Source organism: Cupressus sempervirens, chromosome 3, assembly GCF_028749045.1.
Source record: "Cupressus sempervirens isolate cs-2001-9-10 chromosome 3, ASM2874904v1, whole genome shotgun sequence".
NCBI classification, from domain to species: Eukaryota; Viridiplantae; Streptophyta; class Pinopsida; order Cupressales; family Cupressaceae; genus Cupressus; species Cupressus sempervirens.
This window is the reverse complement of record NC_143120.1, coordinates 487,239,657-487,262,367: the sequence shown is the minus strand read 5'-3', so window position 1 is coordinate 487,262,367 and position 22,711 is coordinate 487,239,657. Positions and strand designations below refer to the sequence as shown.

Sequence of the window (22,711 nt, the reverse complement as noted above, 5' to 3'; positions counted from 1 at the left end):
AATGGAGCCATAGTCTCAATTTAGAAAGTACAAGAATTTCTGTCTATTTAAACTTAATAGCTTACCTTTCCTATCAATGCTGGAAGAGTGGTTGAATTTGTGGCAAATCCCATTCCATAAACCAAAGCTGCAGGCTTCCCAACAAAGCTAGCAATTAATGTTTCAAGTTCATTGTGCAAAACTGTAGTACCTGTTTTATTAGCAGAAACAAAACAGTAAGATTTGATTGATCCTGTAAATGATGACAAAAAAGAATCAGGCAAGGCAATGGTACAATTTCTGAAATACATTTCAATCATATGAGCCCAGATTTTAGAAAACAACCATCTGATACACTGCATGTAGTGAAATACTTACCCCCATCAACACGGCTGCTGCATGTACTCGGAGAAAATTTATTCAATGATTCAATCACATGTGGAGTGCAGTATTCATCTGCTGATGCAAATCCAAGATAGTTGTAGGATGCAAGGTTTAAACATCTATTTATCTTCCCAGTTGGACTGTTTCAAATAAAGGCTGAATGAATAAATCCCTTGAATATGAAAAAAAATATTGCTCAATGGGCTACTTTCTAAACTGGCCAGTGCAAACAAATGTAAATATGTTTAATATGATTCATAATAGGCTTGATTTTTTAAATTCTGAAACCATGTTTGCAAATTATCACCCACAATAATGTTTTGTTGTTGTCATTTGAGTAACGTTCAATCACATCTATCCAAGCATCCGGTGCACTTGCAATAGGCCGGTTGAAACAGTCCTGTGAGAAAAAAAAAAATTGAGAAACCTTAACTTCAAAATGCAATTAAAGCAAACCCTAAGGTGCTATAATGGTCAGTTTTAAAACAACATACACTAATTTTCATTGCTATGGATATATTTTAAGGACATTTTCCAACATTTTATTGTATTGAGATTGAAAAAAAAAACTAATTTCCACATTATTAATGAATGTGAAGGACTACTTGGCCACTGCTCAGATCAAACAACAGTACCTGTGATGAATCTATGAGAGTTTAAACAATAGACAAAATCCCAACTAACTCGTGATCTACTTCATGAAAGAAACTGGCAAGGTTCATCTTAATGTTCCCAATGCAATGAACAGTCAGAACCTGCCTTGCATACTGTCACTGAATGCTCATTTGCTTGGCCAATTACAAGATAACACTTAGTTTCTTACAAGTCTCTTGTCATGTCCCCCCATTTGAACCCTAATTATGAGGCCCCCACTCTTTTTACTTCATCATGGCAAACATAAAGTGAGCAACTTAAATGAGAAATGAAGCGATAGTGGTTAAACTTCTGTAATGAGCAACAATTTTATAAGAAGACAATGGTGACTAAAGCATGAACAGCAGCTATAAAAATACAAAGGTAATGACATCAATTAAGATAGTCAAGATAAATCAAAAGGGGCAGGTCAGCAATGTAATTTGCCACAACCAAAAACTGTGATTAAAATTATGTAAAAGCATTAATGAAGGGGTATGATAACAAGCTATCAAAGTCAGCGATAAATAGATGATAAAAAGCCATGATCAATGATATTTCTTTAGCATGGTAATCAATGCAGTAGTCATAAATTTCAATTTGACTCGTCATGTAACAGATTAGAAATTTGCTTAAAGCCAAGCAAGACCAATAAAGAAATGGAGGTACAATTAGTTTATGACAAACTAAGAGCAATGATGGAGGCTATGGCAGCTATTGGTGGAATAAATAAAAAAGTGATTAACAACGATACAAAAGGTCGCATGATATGAAAGGAATCTCGCCCAAGTATGCAAAACAGCAGATTAATAACAAAACAACAGTCTATATTAATAAATAATACCAACTTATATACCGAGGTGATGACAGGTGTCAATAATAATAGACATATGTCTAATCGGTGGTTAAGAAGACAACATCATAATAGTCAGCGATTACATTTGAGATATGAATTGGCACAAGTTCTGCAATCCCATGAGATATTTGAAGAGGATCAAATGCATCCTCTCAGGATCAATTGGGGGGATATATCATCAAAAGTTAAGGACAGACATTGGTTATAAGAAAAGAAATATAATAGTTCATGTTTATAATTTGCAATCTCTGGTATGATGTATCTTAATATGTCTTTGTGGCATAATATTTGTAACTGCTGAATACTAAATCAAATGCATATAGATAATGCTTGCATATGACTGTTTATATTACCCATAAAACATACATCCATATAGTGGCATATTCTGAGATAATAAATATTGTTGTTTATATTTATATATAATTCTGATTCATTTTCTGTGACCTAGATTAATATTTGAACATATGGAATATGTGATTTGGATAAGATACTCTATGTGTTTTTATCTCCAACTGCTGTAAATAGCCATGGTAGGGAAAATGAGGTAGTCACAAAAGGGAAAATGGTGATGACGTCACCTAAGAACACCATTTCATACTGTCCTAGGGAGTCCCATGGGGCCAAAGGGGAACAAGGAGACTGCCTTTTGGCTCAGGGGAAACTTTCTAGGTGCCCTGCTGTATATTCCTCACAACCTCTATCAGGGTATATAAATGCATCAGGAAGCTAAATCATTGGAGATAAGGTAGAAGTGACAAACAAGGAAAATGGTAATAGGACACCATACTAGGTACACCACCTCATTCGTAGAGCAAGAGCCACATGAGGAGAAGATGGATCTTTTTTGTGCCTGAGGTATCCCAACGACCCAGCTCAGTGCCCAACCCATCTTACGTTGGGCTGGCTTACTGCCAAATTGGAATCAAGAAGGGGCGAGTTGGGGTGAGGCTAATCCTCTGGGGATGTACCAAGCTACCTGCAAGCTAGGTGATCAAGCAAAATTGGGCTTTGAAGTTGAACTTGAGACCACATGGGAGCAAACCCAAACCTCAAGCCAACTCCCCTACCCATGTGGGCTGGCCAAGAGGATGTTAAATCTGTTTTTGGGCCTAAGTTAGGGGGGCCTCTCGAGCACTTCATCAAATCACCCTAGCTTATTACTTCTATGGTTGAGCCATCCTAAAGCTGATTCAAGCAATATATTGATCTGATATGTAATTGTAAATTATGATTATTATGTTTCCAAAGTTGCTTGCAAGATCTCAATCAAAGCAAAAGGTACCCTAAAAACCCTACTTTATTTTATATAGAAACTATAGTCTAGAACAAAATTTGGATACTCATAATTTATTACAATATTAGACAGTTTCTATTTACTCTCTTCCCTCTTTTTCTAATGGTCACTCTTTTTGTAATGTTCCCATAAACTTTTTCAGATTGATATGGAAACTTTCTTTTTCACTCTAAAAAAATATTTCTATTTCCTCTCTCATGCTCATTATAGAATCATTCTCTTGTATCTTGTGTGCATAGATCATTCATTATCTTTGTTTAATAACACATTCATTATTTTACCATAATATGGTATCAAAGCAAATTCTTGGCCTCTTCGAAAAAAAAAATTACTTCTTTTTTGAAATTATTAGTTCAAAAAATTTGAAATATTTGCCTACGTGTGTTCAAAATTTGCATCTTTTTTCCCCTCAAACCCGATTAGGGATTCGGCATTCAATTTTTTTTTTTGCAATTTCGTGGTCTTTTTTTTGGACATTTTCAAGTTGACTTTTTCTGCACAATCTTCTGCAAAGGGCAGCATCTAGGGTGTCTTAAAACCTCTATCTCTGATTTTTGTCCAGCAGTTACGTTTTCCACCATTTTTTTACAGTCAAATCTGTCATTTTTTGTTTTTTTAAATGGCTAGGGTTTCTTTTGAAACTCTCTTTTTCCGTGCCAATTTTAAAAACATTTTGCTGATTCTTGGTGGGTTTTGCAAATCTTAACTAGGTCGGTCTATATTTTTCCTGGGTGCATCATTTTACGTGCCTCAAATTTCAAGCCAGTAGATTCAAAATCCAATTTCAGATTCTTATGGGTTTTTCGAGCTCTTATGGGTGTCTCTTCAAATTTTCTAGGTCTTCCATCAATTTGCCTCGAAGTTTGTGCCATCTCAGTTTTATCACAATTTTTCACTGGAAAATGTGCAATGACATCTTTCACTAGTCTTATGTTGGAAGGCAGTCAACGATTCAACAAAAAAAACTACAACAACTGGAAGCAAAGAATGATGACAATCTTCAAGTACTGTCGCCTTGGGGTACTTGTTCTAGGTACCAAGACTCGTCCTACCACAATCAATGCTACCACCGACCAACACTGCAAAACATGGAGACCTCCCTCATCTACCTGAGGCCGCCTTTTACGCTTTTTGAAGACATGCAAATATCTATTTTTTGAAGATAGATTGACCATTAAGGGAGGGTATTACGATATTAAATAGTTTCTATTTACTCTCTATTCCGTCTTTTTCTAATGGTCATTCTTTTTGTAATGTTTTCATTAACTCCTTTTGTTTGTTATAATAACTTTCTTTTTCACTCTACAAGAATGTTCCTATTTCCTCTCTTGTTCGTTATAGAAACATTCCCTTGTATCTTGTATATGTAGATCATTCATGATTTATGTTTAATAACACATTCATTATTTTACCATTATATTATTTGGGGACATTACTTCTCTTTATATGGCCCTTTATCTGTCGAGCACTTATTAAAACCAGATTCACTCTTTACCATTGACCAACTTAATTTGGCATAGAACCCCAGCTATGCTCTCTTGGCAGTTGTTAGCGGAAAGTAAGAGACATATTTTCAATTCCTGACTCATGAAAGCCCTCTCATTAGAATCATGGTTGCAGTGGCAGAAGTTGCTAAACATTTAATATTTAAAGTTGTGAAATTCTATCGAAACAGAAAGATCAAAGATATTAAGGAAAGATTGTTAAGAGAGAATCCTTTCTAAACCAAATGTGAGTAGAGCCAAGGAGTTGTATAGTTGGTTTGTGCTTTGGAAATAGGTAAAAATTCAAAGTATAGTGTTGACAATGAGTCTCTGGATTGAAAATATAGATACAATGAGGTAGAGAGAATCCTTAGAGACATTTTTTTTTTAAATCCTTCCATGGTAACTAGACTTGTTGGTAAAGGAAGCCACTTCTCTTGCTAGAGTTATCATTGTCATGAAATTTGCTCAATTCTAAGCGTAAAAACAAATTAGAATGTGCAAGCCCTAGATGAAATAAGAAGCATATATTTGCAAAAGGCAATGTTGTGACAACACAGCCCTTGAGATTCTTCGGTACAAATAGTAAAAACTAGAATACAATACAACAATTTAGGGGAGACTTTTGTTGTTGAAATTGTCTTGCCAAAATTGTGTCAAATCACATAATTTCTCTCCTAAACTAATGGTACTGAAAGGCTGCTATAACTTTGAAATAAGATAGGTGTTAGACTTGGTTAATTATATTAAAATAATTACGTAATGTTTCTAATGATCATCTTTAGTGAGTTTAGTTAAGTTTTTTAGTTTCTATTTTGCTATTCACTTAATAATTGTTTCATTCAAAATCATCGTCTTGCTGCTTTTCTATTTAGGGAGACTTCATCTCCATTGTTTAATATCAAGTTACCAAATTCTACATCATGGTATCAAAGCGGGTTTGGGTCTAACTCCCTCATATGAGGCCTACAGTTATTTGTGTTGCATATTTTTGTGTTTTGTTTGCATGTGCTTTTTGTGAGTTGTGTGTTGGTGTGTGTTGTTTTTCGCGCAAAGTATTTTTTCATTTTACCACGTGATGAAGTTTGGTCGATTTTGAAGGTATTTTACCATTAAGTTTGGTGTTTTGCCACGTAAAAGTTTTTGTACTGGGTTGTTTTGTTTGTCACAGCTACAACTTATTTCTTCAGCACGAGGGTTTTGCATGATTTTGTCCTAAAAATCATGGTCTTTGGGGTTTTTTAATCATCTGTAATTCATAAAATTGTTTATTCGCATCCATTTTTTTTTGGGGGTTTATATTTGTCCCTTGAAAAAAACATCAGTTTTCTAATTTTTGTCCTAGAAAAATTAGTGGGTGAGTTTTAATAAGTTTTTCTTCAAAAATTATATTGTGGGTTTTCATAATTTTTTCCTATAAAGAATTTTAGGAGGGTTTTACATTTAAAATTCATTTTTATTGGAAGGTCTTGTGCGATTTTTTGCCTTACAATCATTTTGTACCAAGGGTTTTATTGTTTTTCCTAAAAAATAAAGTATTATATTCTGATCCATGTCTCGAATTTTGTGTTTGGTTTTGATAAATTTTTCTCGTAAAAAGTCATGTTCAGTTTTTTTTAATTTATCCTCAAAAATCATTTCTAGGTTTTTTTCCTTTTTTTGAAAAAATAACATAACAAAAGTTTTTGGTCTTGGCCTTTTATTTTTTTCCCCAAAAAAATCATTCGAGGGTTTTGATGATTTTTTCCACAAAATTTGTGGTTTCTTGTTGTTGTTCTAGATTGCACCTACAATTGCTAGGGCAACGGTTTGCGCAAGAGTTTAATATTTTTTTCTTAAAATCATGGTTTCAATTTCATGTCATTGTCTCCGGCTACATAGAGTGATACGTTTGTTTCCCAACACTAGGTTGGATGATCTATGGATATTTTGGTCATTTCCAAAAATTCTATAGATTCGAGGAGGGTCTCAGTAGGAGGCTCATGTCACTGAGTGTTCTGATGAGAAGGGAGCAGCCTTCCATGCTTTCGTGACCAAAAGAACTGCAGATTGCCTTTTGTAGCAAAGTTAGTACAATGACCATTAAGGGAGGGTATTAAGATAATAAGGTAATGTTCCTAATGGTCATCTTTAGTGATTTTAGTTTTATTAATTAGTTTCTATTTTGGTATTCAGTTAATGATTGTTTCATTTAGTAGACTTGTATTATTCTATTTAAGGAGACTTCATTTCCATTGTTTAATATTGAATTATTGAATTTTATAACAAATTATAGTTTTTGAAAATCTTCTGTACTCCTTTGTAGAACTCTAAACATAGTATGAATTTAAAAAATTATCATGTCTAATTACCCAATGATAACAGTAATTTAAAATTAAAAGAATTTTGAAAGAGAGTTCACATTGTTGAGTAACACGGATCATTTTTTGCAAATGTACTAACATGGCCATTGTAATTGATGTCTTCCAAATGCAGATTTGAAGACTCATAAATATGAGAGGAGACATGTCCCATGAAGAGACATATCTCTATGGTTAATCATCATTAGTTAATATATTAATTATATAAATAACCATATGTATAATATGCATGCATGCATGCGTACATATATATATAAGAATATTTAGCTAATGATGATTTACCATCAACAATGTATCTCATGATCGAATCAATCTAACTGCAACTACAAACTTGACACATAATATACAAACTTTTTAGCTTGCTATCAAACAAGTTAGAAACTAAAAAGGAAGCCATTATATCCCTGCTACTGCAGAAACAATATAAGGAGAAGAGTATCTAAGTAATGTTCATCTCATTAAAACCTTTACACACAAAAAGAATCGGATCTCCCTATAGATATTGACTAAGCACTACGTGCATTCATGCGCCAAATAAGAAAATGAAAAATATCTAGAGGCTACTTGATGTCTCTGTTAGTAGTAGTGATTGCCATTCCACCAAAAGATTGACCTATCAATGCCTGATACAACCACTATACTTATAGAATCCACAAAAGGCAGTTAAACCGTGTCACAAACCCCTCATGGGATGCTAGCACACTATCAACAATCTCCCTCGCAGCGGCATATGTCATGGCTTGCATAGATTCAAACATGTAACAAAGAGCTGATACCACTTGTTAGAGACTTAGAAGTAGTGATTGTTGTTGCAACCAAAAGATCAACATGTCAATGCCTGATACAATCACTATACTTATAGAATTCACAAGAGGTGGTTAAACCATGTCATAAACCTCACAAGGGACACTGGTACACTGCATTCAATATTTAAGGGCTTTCTTGTTACCACCATCATGATGCACCCTGATTTTAGTTGTAAGCATGAAATGGATCAACAAAAAAAACCATTGTTATAGACCAAACAATATTTTTACTGTTAATCCAAATTATCATCCTGAGAAACTATATGCCATGGTACACAAGTAATGGCACCTTCATGCAATAAAAATTTAAGCATTGCATGTAATTGAGGTGGCTTACACATTCAGGCATAAATTTTGACCTATCGATCAAATGACTTTGTTCTTCTAGGGTTCGAAAGTTGATGAAAAGAAGAAAAATATGCAGAGATGTACCCATACCCTTAACAATTTTTTACCACCCATCATGTCAGGAAAAGCATCACTCTAGTGCGATTACTAGCATCCATATATTTCATGAATGGGTTATGGATTCTGTCTAAATGACCAAATATTGGTAGCAGTTCAGAGGTTGGATTGATAGCATAAATTACAACTTACAAAATATAGATCACGCAGAAATTGAATCATAATTGAAGTGCAAAAGGTAGCTAATGTATTAGCTATTGAAAGCTTGAAATTCAATGAGAGGAAAGGTTTGCACCTAATCGAAATACCATTCTTTATAAATTTTGTATTTTCACACTCAAAAATAATATCATGTACCTAGAGGCTAGACATCACAGAATATCATGTTGGTAAGATTTATAAGTTACACTCCTAAATACCAGTAGAAAGCTGCATATTTTGTAACTATCTCCATAATAGTGTGAGTTGTGGTTCTATTACCTATATATATATATATATATATATATATATATCTTCTGCTTTTCAGTGAACTTGGCTCTGGGGACATTCCCTGGTCATCTCAGAGGCACAGCAAGAAAATAAGATGTCACCCTTTCCAGGAACACCACAGATATCCCAAATTTTTCAAATAAGCGGGGACAGAGAGGGGATGTACTATGCCCATTCCCATCCCCAAAATGTTCTAGGCATTCATGATATGACCTGGACCCCATGGATACATCCCAATGAACCATGGTTAAAACATCTAACCTATACCCTGCTTCTATCTCTGTTGAGCTTTTCATAAATAGATATTCAATTAGTACCTATCAAAAAAGGATCATATCATCGAGACAGCATCAAAGATTATCATCACAATTACTGTGCTGACCTTCAATTGCATCAAAGAATAACATCAATCTTATCCAATTTTCTTACAAGCTTGATGTTAAGATCTTACAGAAATCCTTACAAAGGATTGAATGATTACTAGTAACATAAAAGGATGTTCAAAAAGATAACAAGCACTTATTCCAAAACCTCAGAAGATGTCAATTGTCTTCCAAGCTCAAGACACAAAAAACAGCAATTCCAAAATAATACAGTTATATATAAACGTTATATGCATATATGTATAAACTTAAAAAGATCTAAGTGTGTAATTATTAAATGGGCATACCAAAACAGAGAAAAAGAAAAAGGCAGTGCCCACAACCCATGCTTCAGAGGACCAATGTGTTCTATAAATTTATGATTCTATGGATTCATCGACAATATATTGTAATATACCATGTAGACAAGAAATCAATTTAGAGAAAACAGCAAAGCTGTCTAGCAATGTGAAATACTCTATCCTTATTGTTTATGGGCTGATTTTAAGTTTTTAACAACACCACCAACATATAAAGCATAAAGAATTAACAATGTTATTAAAAAATTATCATCTTATAGATATAACATTATTAATAAAGACCTCATGTAAAAGTAAAATACCTGAATGCGGCAATACAGTCTACGGATGTAGAAGTCTTCAAAGTCCTTGCAGAGTGGAGCATATCCCTGATTCAAGCCAAAAAAAATATCACATCTAATGTTATAAGCAATTCTACTATATTTGTATACGTTCACTAACAAAAGACAATGTAATTACTTTAAATTGTATGGCAAAAAAAAAAAGACCTTGCTTTATGTTAAATATTTTAGCTTTATCTGAAATTCTGGAAATTACGATTTATAAATGAAAATTTGTTTTAACACATTTTTGGAGTTACAGGTGTCTCATACTTTATATAATATTTTATCCTGGGTCCCGCATAGCTGCCGGCAACTATTACCTTCTCCTTCCATTTCAGATTGTAAAGGGAGTCATTGCATAAAGGATCTTTGATGGAAACGGTTATCAACGTGTGCCTTTACTCTCCTGTTAACGTTTGCATTTCGTTACCGTTCTTTCTTCTGGTTATGACGGAATTGGCAGCAGTTACTTTCTCCTTCAGTATTATCTCATGGCTACAGATTGATGATTGTCATTATCTGTTCTTTCGTGAGCCTTCTTGTTAAAAAACGGCACCATATTATTTCTTTCCCTTGTGATACACGGGTTCATATATCTGTTGGATATATATGCTCTCAGCAAGCGGTTCTATTGTTACTGTTGTGTGCAATCATCAAAAAGTTTATATACTGTATTCTCTTATGTATTCTGCATCTTCGACTTTTCAAGTCTTGATCAAAGGTGTTACAAAGGAGTGTTTTTTGTTCATAAATTTATGGAGCTGTAGCTCTGACTTTTGTAAGGAAATTTTCAAATTAATAAAGGATTCATTTTTGGGGCGGGGTTGTTTCCCTCATTGCAGAGGGTTTTTCCCAGGATAAATGGAGATGTTTGCTTTTCTATTTCCAGTCCAAAATTAACATGGTATCAGAGCCTGGTTTCTTATACTTAAGACTAGACTAGATTTTTATCTTGCTTTTATTTCCATCATGGTGCTTGGTTTGAAGGTTGAAGATCGATTGGAAGGAGCATCCAATTTCATTTCTTAGAAATCCAGAATCTTATTAGTACTTGAAGAAAATGATCTCCATTCATTCGTTGAATCTGAAGTTCAAGAACCTTCTGATCCTAACGAAAAAGCATCTTGGAAGAAGAATAAAATTCCGGCCAAGAGGATAATCATTGACTCCGTGAAGGATCATTTAGTGCCTACCGTCTCCAAGCTAAATTCTGCCAATTAGATGTTTGATTCCCTGCATAGTGTGTATGAGATAAATAATACTAGCAGAACCCTGGCACTTTGTATGCAACTTCTTCACATTAAGGTGTGTAAAAGAGACTCCATTGTCTCTTTCTTCTTGAAGATCTCTAAGCTAAAGGATCAATTAAGCACCATTGGAGAAACTGTCAATGACAAAGAACTGGTTATGCTTGCAATGAATGGTCTCCCTCATTCTTGGGAATCATTCATCCAAGGCATCAGTAGCAGAAGTGATTTTCCAACCTTTGAAAGGTTTAGAACTGATTGTATTCAAGAGGAATGTCGTATGGAGGCTAGAGGGAGTTATCATAAATCTAACCATGTGGAAGATCAAGTACTTCTCACACTTCAAGGAAAGGAGGAAGAAAGAAGTTTTTCAAAAAGTTTGAAGATAAAAATCCTTCCTCATCTTCTGATTTTAAAAAGAAAAAAGATTTCTCCAAGATTAAATGCTTTAAGTGTGAAAAACTTGCTAAGCATTGCACTGTGAAACTCAATCTTCATGATGTAACTGTGTCTGATTCGAAAGATTCCGATCCTTCCAAGGATTCTTATGATCATCCAGAAGGTCTTGTACCTATATCAGCCTTGTCTATATTACGAAGTAATTGGTAAATACTTGCTTATTAATAACAGAGACCGAGAGGTCAATTTATACAAAAGGAAGAGACGATGTTTCCTTAGGAAACGATCGTAAAGAATAGAAACATTCTATTCCAGAGAAAGCAAAAAACGAAAGCAAACTAAAGCTAAAGATATTTACAAGATAACCATTAACTAATAATAGACGTCTTATCTATTATTGTAATACCCTCCCTTAATGGTTAATCTATCTAACACACCAAGCTATCCTCTGAATTTGACAAACTTATCAGGGCCAAGAGGCTTGGTGAAAATGTCTGCAGTCTGATCTGAGGTAGGAACATACTAAAGATCTATAGTCCCGTCTTCAACCAGCTGTCGTATGTAATGACAATGAACATCCACATGCTTGGTTCGTTCATGGAAGATTGGATTCCGTGCTAACTTGATAACGCCTTCGTTATCAACAAACAGAGTAGTCGGTCCTGCTGGTGACATCTGCATATCCCCAAGCATCCGACGAAGCCAGACAGCTTCACATCCTGCCTTAACAGTCCCTCTGTATTCAGCCTCTGTAGAAGAGAGAGAAACTGCCTGCTGCTTCTTGCTGGTCCATGTGACTGCACCGGATCCCAAACTGAACACATATCCAGATGTTGACTTTTTATCATCAACAGAGCCTGCCCAATCTGAATCTGTGAACCCACTGAGTTTAGGATTAGAACTCCGAAAATACAAAAGTCCATAATCAGAAGTGCCCTTCACATAACGAAGCACACGCTTTGCTACCATCCAATGATCAGCCTTAGGAGCTGTCATAAAACGTGAAATATAGCTGACTGCAAAGCTAATATCAGGCCTAGTAGCAGATAAGTAGATGAGGCTGCCTACTAGTTGCCTATACGTAGTATCATCAACGGAAGGAGAATCAGACTTGGCTGATAACTTGAGACCTTTCTCCATAGGTGTAGATGCAGGTTTGCAATCCTGCATTCGGAGTTTGTCTAACAAGGCCCTGGCATATTTGGACTGAGAGATGAATATACCAGAAGACTGTTGCCAAACTTCAACACCTAAGCAATAATGCATGAGCCCAAGGTCAGTCATATCAAAAGACTGGCATAAGTGTTGTTTGATTCCCTGAATCAAAGATGCTGAACTGCCAGTGATGATTAGATCATCCACATAGATAACCAGAAGGATGATGTCACTGTCAGTAGTCTTGATGTACAGATTTGAGTCTGAAGAACTCCTCTTGAAGCCTTGATCACTGAGGTACGTATCAATCTTGATGTACCATGCCCGAGGGGCCTGCTTCAAACCATAGAGAGCTTTTACCAATCTGAGAACCTGATGGTCTTTACCAGCAACCTTGAAACCAGGAGGCTGCGTCATGTAGACCTCTTCATGGAGATCACCATTCACGAAAGCACTCTTTACGTCCATCTGATGGACCTTCCAGCCAAACTGTGCTGCCATGGCTAGGACTAATCTGATGGTGCTCATCTTTGCAGTAGAAGCAAAGGTCTCCTCATAATCAATGCCCTGACGCTGAGAAAAGCCCTTTGCCACTAAACGAGTTTTATACTTATCCAAAGTACCATCTGATTTGTATTTGATTTTGTAGACCCATTTGCAGCTAATGGATTTCTTCCCTGGGGGAAGATCAGAAAGGACCCAAGTGTTGTTCTTCAGCAAGCTCTGGTGTTCAGATTGCATGGCCTGTTCCCACTCTGGAATTCCTTTAGCCTCGGAATATGTTTGAGGTTCAAACACACTGTGAATGTTGGCCATAAGAGCAAAGTTAACAGAATCTATAGTTTTGCTCTTTTTCCGAGTAGTTCTCCCATCAATGAGCTCATCATCATGAAGATCAGCAAGTGTCTTAGCCCACCACTTAGGCCGGAGAGGAGAATGACCAACAGTAGTACTAGGAGATGCTTGATCAGCAGGATCCTGATCAGAAGAATCTAGATCAAACTCAGGTGAAGCATCTTCAAAACGAGGTGATCCTGCAGGAGAAGCCGGAGGTGGCTGTACAGGTATCACTGGCAGGACTGGAGCTGTAAGAGCTACTGGAGCCCTCCCATCAGGTGGACCTAATGGAAGCCGAACTCCCAAATCATGAACCTGCATAGGCTGGTCTGCTGGATCAGGAACAGGAGAAACAGGCATGAATGGTCCTCGCTGCTCATCAAAGACTACATCGCGGCTATATATGAGACGAGATGTCTCAACATCAATAAGGCGGTAGGCTTTGTGAAGACTGCTATATCCAGCAAGCATCAGTTTCTGAATCTTGGCATCCAACTTGGTGCTTGAAGCATCAGGGATCCAAACAAAAGCAAGAGAGCCAAAAACCTTCAGGTGACTGATTCTGGGCTTGCGACCTGACCAGGCCTCTTCCGGAGTTTTACCTTTGACTGCCACTGTGGGTGACCGGTTCAACAGATAAACTGCAGTGTTAACTGCTTCTGCCCAAAAATGCTTCCGAACATGTCTGTGTTCGAGCATGGAACGAGCCATCTCGATGATTATCCTGTTCCGACGTTCAACTACATTGTTCTGTTGTGGCGTGTGGGGTGTGGTGAACTGGCATTGGATGCCATGTGTATCCAAGAAGCTGGAGAAAACATTAGAACAAAATTCCCCCCCATTGTTTGATCTAAGAGTAATAATAGATTTCCCAGACTCTTTTTCAACTAAGGGTTTAAACTTCTGAAATACAATAAATGCATTGGATTTCTTTTTAAGGAAATACACCCACATTTTTCTACTGAAATCATCTACAAACAACAGAAAATACCTGTACCCAAGAACAGAAGGAGTGGCCATAGGGCCGCAGATATCAGCATGAACAAGCTGAAGTACTTGAGAAGCTCGCCAAGAATCGCCACTAGGGAAAGGTGTGCGATGTTGCTTCCCAGCCTGACATGCGTCACAAACTCCAAGGTGTTGGGTTTGAATCTCTGGCAAACCAAGAACAAGCTCATCCCAAGCAAGTTGTGAGAGATAATGCACATTTAAGTGCCCATATCGCTGATGCCAAAGTGTGCTGATGGAAGATCGCCGAGCAGCCATAGCTAAGTCCTGAGAATCACCAGAATCAGTAAGTCTGAAAAGACCATGATCCTCAAGACCAACTGCAATAGTAGACTTAGTCGCCTGATCAGTGATGGTGCACTGATGTGAACTGAAGGTGACTGCCAAGTGTGGAGAATGTCGCAGCAACTGACTGACCGAGAGTAGATTTAGTTCCATCCCTGGAACGTAGTACACATCAAGGAATATGAGTTTCCTCCCAACAGACTGAATTTGAATGTTGTCTTTACCAACAACCGTGTACTCTTCTCCACCACCAAAGATAACAGAATCTGAATAAGGCTGGTAGTCAATAAACCAGTCTCTGCGGTGAGTGAAATGTCGAGAGGCACCTGAATCAATGTACCAGGCAGATGACTGCACATGATCTGCGGGTCTTTTAGCCATGAAGGCATAAAAGGCAGATTCCGCCTGCTCAGTGTGCTCTGCACTGTTCGCTTTGGGTTGCGAACCTGATTGCTTAGACTAGGCAGCTAAGCGTTTCCGACATGCAACCTTCATGTGACCATACTTGTGGCAATAGTTGCATTGAATGTTCTTCTTTTTGGTACCATCAGATGTTGGAGGAGAAGACTTCTGCTGAGATGATTGCTGAAACTTGCCCTTATCCTTCTGAAAGGATTTCGCAGCAAAGGCTTGCTCAGTGGAGGTGGAACTGGAGCTGCTACCGAACTGTTGTTTCCACCGATCTTGCTGAAGTAGCAAAGTGCAAAGATCAGTGAACTTTAGATCAACACCAGTAGATGTGATGTTGAGAGTCTCGATAAAATGCTCATAGGAATTTGGTAAACTTCGAAGAGTGATTACCACAATATCCTCTTCCTCCATCTTGCGACCGATGGCAAGTAACTGATCACGGATTTCCTGAATCCGATTCAGGTGTGCCTGGAGCGAGGTGCGCTCATCCATGACAATAGAAAACAGAGTGTTTTTCAGAAAGAAGGCTCTGCTCTTGTCGGAAGTCTCATGAAGACCTTTGAGATGTGTCCAGATTTCGGCCACTATCTTGCCGGATGGAATCTGAGAAAGCTGGTCATCAGCTACGGATAGTTTGAGAAGCATTACTGCCTCTTGATTATTCAGATCCCATGTATCTTGATCAGGACCCAGAGAAATCGGACGTTGCGTAACACCCAGAACAAGTTGATCGGTGTTTCGATATTCGAAGATTGCGATGATGCGCTGCTTCCAGGTTCCATAATTGCAACCATTGAATTTGGAATTATGCTCGAGCAAAATATTTGTCAGAGATGCCATGGCACGTTTTTCAATGAAAAACTGTGAAAATCTGTTAAGGCACGTTCTTCGAGGCAAAAATACGGAAGACCCAGAAGAATCAGAGAATGACCCAGAAGAGAGCTCGAAAAACCCAGAAGGAATTCGCTATCATTTTTTGAATCCGCTGGCTCGAAAATCGAGGCACAAAAATCGAAGCACCCAGAAAAAACGGACAACCCAATTGAGCTCTCGAAAAACCCACCAAGAATTTGCAAACAAAATTTTTTTTCAACCCCAAAAATTAGGGTTTCGAAAAAAAAGGCCCTAGCTGAAAAAAACTTGAAAAAACTTCAGATTTCTTGATGAAAAATGATCGAATCTGCTTCCCAGCAAATGATTAGAGACTGAGACGTTTCAAGACAGAGTGTGACCTCCAAATGATGGCGGATTTGCAAAGGTTTGTAAAAAAAAACGCAGAGCTGCGACTAATACCACGTGAGCTTGCTGAAGAGAGAAGCCACGATTTTCACCAAACACAGAGCCGTGAGTCTGAAGGCCCAGACAATCCGTGGTAAAAAATACCAATAAAAAAACGCGATTTGCAGAAGATGTTAGGCAAAAGAAATCGCGATTTTTAGATACCAGCTAAGAATGGTACAAAACGACCACAATTTTCATGCAATTTGCAGACCCGTAATTCGGGAATTTCTCCAAGCAGAAAACCCTAGGTGGGTTTTGGAGAATTTAACTGAAATAATTTTGGAAAAATTTAAACAAATAATTTCAAGAAGAAATTATAAATTTTTCCGAAAAAAATTTAGTATTTAGCTCTGATACCATATTACGAGGTAATTGGTAAATACTTGCTTATTAATAACAGAGACCGAGAGGTCAATTTATACAAAAGGAAGAGACGATGTTTCCTTAGGAAACGATCGTAAAGAATAGAAACATTCTATTCCAGAGAAAGCAAAAAACGAAAGCAAACTAAAGCTAAAGATATTTACAAGATAACCATTAACTAATAATAGACGTCTTATCTATTATTGTAATAGTCTAGTCATGTACAAGCTGATCGTAATACTTGGTTGATAGATAGTGGTGCTTCTCGTCACATCTCCGAGTTCAAGCAACACATTTCAAATCTGATTGAATCATATTCTCGTCTTCAAGTAATCATTGGCGATGATGCATCTTATTCTGTCAAAGGGGCAAGTAACATTTTCTTAAAATTAAAATCTGGTATTCCTCTTCATCTAAGTGATGTTCTGTTTGTTCCTAGTATCAAGAGGAATTTAATTTCCATTTCAGCCTTGGAAGATAGAGGTTTCAATATTGCTTTTTCTAATGGAAGTGTGGTGGCTTGGAAGAAAGATTCTAATTTTCGTTATGCTCAAATTATTGGAGAACGTCATGGGAGTCTCTATAAGCTTGCAGCTAATCAAGTTCATGTTCTAAATCATGTTGCTTCTAATAACAATTTATTATGGCATAAGAGATTTGGTCACCTCAACTTCAAATCACTTTCATCCTTAGGGAAATTTGTCGTAGGTCTCCCTCTTCTCAGCCCCTCTCATAATAGTGTTTGCAAAAGTTGTTCTCTAGGAAAATTTCCAAAGAGTCCTTTTCATTCAAGTAAAAGTAGATCTAAGCATGTATTAGAGCTGATTCATTCAGATCTATGTGGACCAATGACATCAGCTTCCTTAAGTGGTTTTTGGTACTATGTCACCTTTATTGATGACTGTTCTCACAAAACATGGATTTACTTTCTTAAATTCAAAGAGTCTGATGAAGTTCTATCCAAATTTAAGGAATTTAAAGCCTTAGTCAAAAACCTTTCTGAAAAGAAAATTAAGACTCTTAGATCTGATAATGGAGGTGAATTTATTTCAGGTTCTTTTCAATCCTTTTGTGTTGAAGCAAGTATCAAGAGGGAGTTTTGTGTCCCCTACAATTCTTAGTAGAATGGAGTTGCTGAAAGGAAAAACGGATCTATTGTTGAGGCTGCTAAAGCTATGATTCATGTTCAAAATTTGCAGATTTTTCTTTGGGCAGAGGCTTGCAAGACAGCAGATTATGTTCAAAATAGAAGCCCTCATCATGTACTTAATGATATGACTCCAAAAGAAGCATTCTCCAACTCTAAATTTGGCGTAAGTCATTTCAAAATTTTTGTTTCATCAGTTTATGTTCATATTCCCAAAGATGAAAGATCAAAATTAGATCCTTCAAGTAAGAAGGGAATTTTTGTTGGTTATAGTGAATCTTCAAAAGCTTATAGAATTTACATTTCAGGGCAAATCAATTGAGCTAAGCAAAGATGTTATTTTTGAAGAAAATTTTGATTGTTCCAAATCTGCTGATTCTTCTCTTGACGTTGATTTGGATGTTCCCCTGGTTCCTCAAAATCCTCCTCTTGCTACTCCTAATTCTTCCATCTTCTTTGAGAGGGAGGATTCTCCTTCTTCTCCTAAGATTCAAGACATATCCAAAGCTGGTCCTAGTGTTCACATGAATGAGAAAATGAGACCTTTGTGGGCAAGAAACATTATACAAGAAGCTGAAAACTTTTCAGCCCCTAAGGGAACGTTTTAAGAAAGTAAAAGACCTCAAACTTTTGATAACTATCCTGCTTTAATGTGTAATCTCATTGACTCTGAACCTTCTTATTTTGAATCAGCAATAGGTCAGCAGGTTTGGAAGGATGCCAGGTTAGAAGAATATTAGTCTATTCTAAAAAATAAAGTTTGGGAGGTTGTTCCTTATCGTAAAGATAAATCAGTCATTTCCTCTAGTTGGTTATTCAAAACAATGCATGCTGCTGATGGGAGTGTGGACAAATTCAAAGCTAGATTTGTAGCCAGAGATTTTAGTCAAAAGGAAGGTATAGATTATGATGAAATTTTTGCTCCCGTAGCAAGGTACACCTCCATCAAAATCATTATTGCTATTGCTGCGAGTAAAAAATTGAAGCTTCATCATATGGATGTCAAAACAGCCTTTCTCAATGGTTTTATTAATGAAGAGGTTTATGTAGAGCAGCCTGATGGATTCATTATTCATAACAAAGAATCTCATGTATGCAAACTAAATAAAGCATTGTATGGCCTTAAGCAAGCACCTCGAGGCTGGTATGAGCACATTGATGGCTATCTCTTGAGTTTGGGTTTCACAAAAAATGAAGCTGATCCAATCATTTATCTCAAAAGGTATTAAGCTCTTATGTTGATCCTTGTTCTTTATGTTGATGATCTCTTTATCACAGGAAATGATGAAATGATTGTCAAATGCAAAAAGGATTTAACTTCTGAATTTAAGATGAAAGATCTGGGTTTAATGCACTACTTCCTTGGTCTAGAAATTTTGCAGCAACCTAACAAAATCATCATCAGTCAAGGTAAATATGCTCTTGATATTCTTAAGAGATTTGGTATGCTTGATTGCAAGCCAAATGTGACTCCTATGGAATCTAATTTGAAGAAAATTCAAGTAATTTCAGCTGATTTAGAATTAATTGATTGTACTCCTTATAGACAGCTGATTGGTTCTCTCATGTATCTCGTCAATACAAGGCTTGATATTTGTTTTGTTGTTAATACTTTGAGTCAGTTTATGAGTGAGCCACGAAAATATTATTTCATTGCAGCTAAACATATTTTGAGATATATCAGAGGGACCTTACAATATGGATTAAGCTTCTCTTGTTCTAATGATCTGCAACTTCATGGTTTCTCAAATTCTGATTGGGCTGGTTGCATTGTGGACAGAAAGAGTACCTCAAGTTTTTGTTTCAGCCTTGGCTCAGCCATGATTGCTTGGTGCAGCAGGAAGCAAAAATGTGTAGCTCAAAGTACTGCTGAGGCTGAATATGTGGCAGCCTGCTCAGCAGCTCGTGAAGTTGTTTGGCTTCGAAAATTTATAAGTGGATTATTTGAAAAATCCTTTGAACCAACTACAATTTTCTGTAATAACTAGAGCTGTATAAAGATTTCTATAAATCTAGTTTTTCATGACAAGTCAAAGCATATAGCAATCAAGTATCATTATTTAAGAAACATGGTACTTTGAAAGGCTATGGAGCTGAAGTATATCAGCACTGATGATCAGACTGCTGATATTCTCACCAAGCCCCTTTCTAAGGTGAAATTTCATTATTTTAGAAATAAGCTAGGTATGGTAAATTGTGAGACTTAAATGGAACAAAGTCTAGTTTTGTAAGATTTATCTATTACCATTTTTGATGTGTGAACTAATAAATATTGTAAGATCAGCTATGACAACTATTTCACTACGCAAAAGTGAATATCATGTTAAGAGAGTCCATGATATTATCACATTGAGATATTCCGTGATAAGAGTTGGATGTCATGTTGAGAGATTCCATTAATATTCACATTGAGAGAGTCCGTGAGTAAAGGATTAGCTGTGAGTCTTACAAATTTCTCATGTTAAGCAATTCCATGATTATTAGTTATGAATAAATTTTTGTTACTGTGTTAAGCATGAGAATGCATACTCACCTAGTTTCTAAATTTCATATCAGCTACGAGGGAGTGTTAAATATTTTAGCTTTATCTGAAATTCTGGAAATCACGATTTATAAATGAAAATTTGTTTTAACACATTTTTGGAGTTACAGGTGTCTCATACTTTATATAATATTTTATCCTGGGTCCCGCATAGCTGCCGGCAACTATTACCTGCTCCTTCTGTTTCATATTGTAAAGGGGTCATCGCATAAAGCATCTTCGATGGAAACGGTTATCAATGTGTGCCTTTACTCTCCCGTCAATGCTTGCATTTCGTTACCATTCTTTCTTCTGGTTATGACGGAATTGGCAGCAGTTACTTTCTCCTTCAGTATTATCTCACGGCTACGGATTGATGGTTGTCATTATCTGTTCTTTCGTGAGCCTTCTCGTTAAAAAACGACACCATATTATTTCTTTCCCTTTTGATACACGGGTTCATATATCTGTTGGATATATATGCTCTCAGCAAGCGGTTCTATTGTTACTGTTTTGTGCAATCATCAGGAAGTTTATATACTGTATTCTCTTATGTATCCTGCATCTTCGACTTTTCAAGTCTTGATCAGAGGTGTTACAAAGGAGGGTTTTTTGTTCATGAATTTATGGAGCTGTAGCTCTGACTTTTGTAAGGAAATTTTCAAATTAATAAAGGATTCATTTTTGGGGCTGGGTTGTTTCCATCATTGCTGAGGGTTTTTCCTAGGATACATGGAGATGTTTGCTTTTGTGTTTCTAGTCCAGAATTAACACTTTAGTCGAGCTAGCTTGGAAAGCTAATGCTAAGGAAAAAGATATAAATTCTAGATGAAAAGAAAGATGGAAAAATGTCTGAGAACGCAAAGCTTGTGACTTAACTGATGTCCCAAAAATGTCCAACACGTAAATGGTAATTGGGATGACATGAGTAATTTATGATGGCAGAAATACCCTGCTGCTGTAATACGAGTAATTAACCCCTCATTCAATTCACAAATTTCTCGATACGTGAGATCATACAACAATACGATTTTGTATCTAGTTTTGAATTTTTACAGAATTATATAAATCATAAGACAACCAACTGTGATCATAGGATCTGCTCGGAAAATTAGATAGTATCATTTGAAATAACGAATAAGCAAATACCAGAAACCCAAAAAGTAAAAAAAATCTGTCCCCGCGTCAGAATGCAAAATCTAATGGAAAACTCAACAGATCAGTTGAAAATTCATTAAATAACCCAGCGAGAGTACCTTTGGGGTGCCCTGATCAGATTTGGAGAAGCTTCTGAAAAAATCCCGCAAATGGCCGAAAACAAAGAGCAGCGCATAGCTTAAATAAGTGCTGAGAGCAGTAAAATAAGGAATGGCAACCATGTCGATATCTTAAAAAAACAGATAAACCAAAGCGTCCTTGCTCTTTACAGGCTCGATTCGATTTACCCACTAATGGAATACCCAACTACTGGAACATCGATCAAATCTAATTGTTTATGACATTCTCTTTCATTTTGAGATTCTCTTACCCTAATCTAACCCAATTGCTCCAACCTACAGCCAATGAAAAAGAGGGATAATTAGTAAAATATATAAATATGGAGATAAACCAACTGGGTTTCTCTTGAATCAACTAAATGAGTTAAGGAAACTGCAGGGAACCTCCCATCATTGAAAAAAAGATGTGTGCATCATGCAACTGGGCATTGTTTTATATTCATTTTAGGTCTTAAAAACTCTGAAAATTTATTAGAATTTTTCATGGCGATGACAAGCAGAGAGGGTCAACTTCAAAGCACAGTTGATTTGTACTACTCACCGGGATTGGTCTTCTCAAGGCCGTCTGTTTGACCATGCAAGAGTGGATTTGATCTTTCTGAGAGACAACATGATTTGGAACTTTCTGATTCGATGTACAGCAAAGGATGTGAGATACAGTTTTCTTCTCTCTCTTAAAAAAAGTCTCTCCATGCGTTACTTCAAATTAAAAAATAATGTACAACCTATTTAAAAAATTGGGTGATATACACCTTCCACTTCATAAGATTAGGTCAAATAAAGGTTGGGATTAATGAAAAAGAGAATAAGGAGACATAATTAAAATTAACTTATTGAAAATAATTATATAATTAAATTATAAAACTAGTATAATAAAGTTTGCTATATTTTAATTATATTTTAGACTATTTAAGTTATAATGGATTAGTAGTCATATTGTTATTATCTTGGAGTTATTGATTTGTATATTGTTGAATATTCAAAGTCTCACAACAAGGTGGTATACTAAAGGCATGACATAGGAATTTTTCATCTTGTTTATAGACATTCTTCACCTATGATATTCAAAGGATGTGGATAAAAGG

At 36.3% G+C, this 22,711-nt stretch overlaps 1 protein-coding gene across 3 annotated transcripts in view; it reads right to left on the bottom strand.

Annotated features, from left to right (window-relative positions):
* Window positions 1-22,344, bottom strand: part of LOC149567291 (long chain base biosynthesis protein 2a-like) — a 28,141-nt gene extending 5,797 nt beyond the window's left edge. The window contains exons 1-6 of one of the 3 annotated variants that reach the window (XM_089820456.1): window positions 22,168-22,344; window positions 21,606-21,902; window positions 9,675-9,740; window positions 675-763; window positions 358-503; window positions 66-190 (exon numbers count right to left, since the gene is read on the bottom strand). In XM_089820456.1, the coding sequence (XP_089676582.1) occupies window positions 66-190; window positions 358-503; window positions 675-763; window positions 9,675-9,740; window positions 21,606-21,728 (549 nt within the window). In that variant the 5' untranslated portion in view covers window positions 21,729-21,902; window positions 22,168-22,344. Of the gene's footprint in view, window positions 1-65; window positions 191-357; window positions 504-674; window positions 764-9,674; window positions 9,741-21,605; window positions 22,068-22,167 lie in introns of those variants that run through there. The other 2 variants (XM_089820457.1, XM_089820455.1) reach the window with 2 other exon arrangements.
* Window positions 22,345-22,711: the final 367 nt, after the last annotated feature.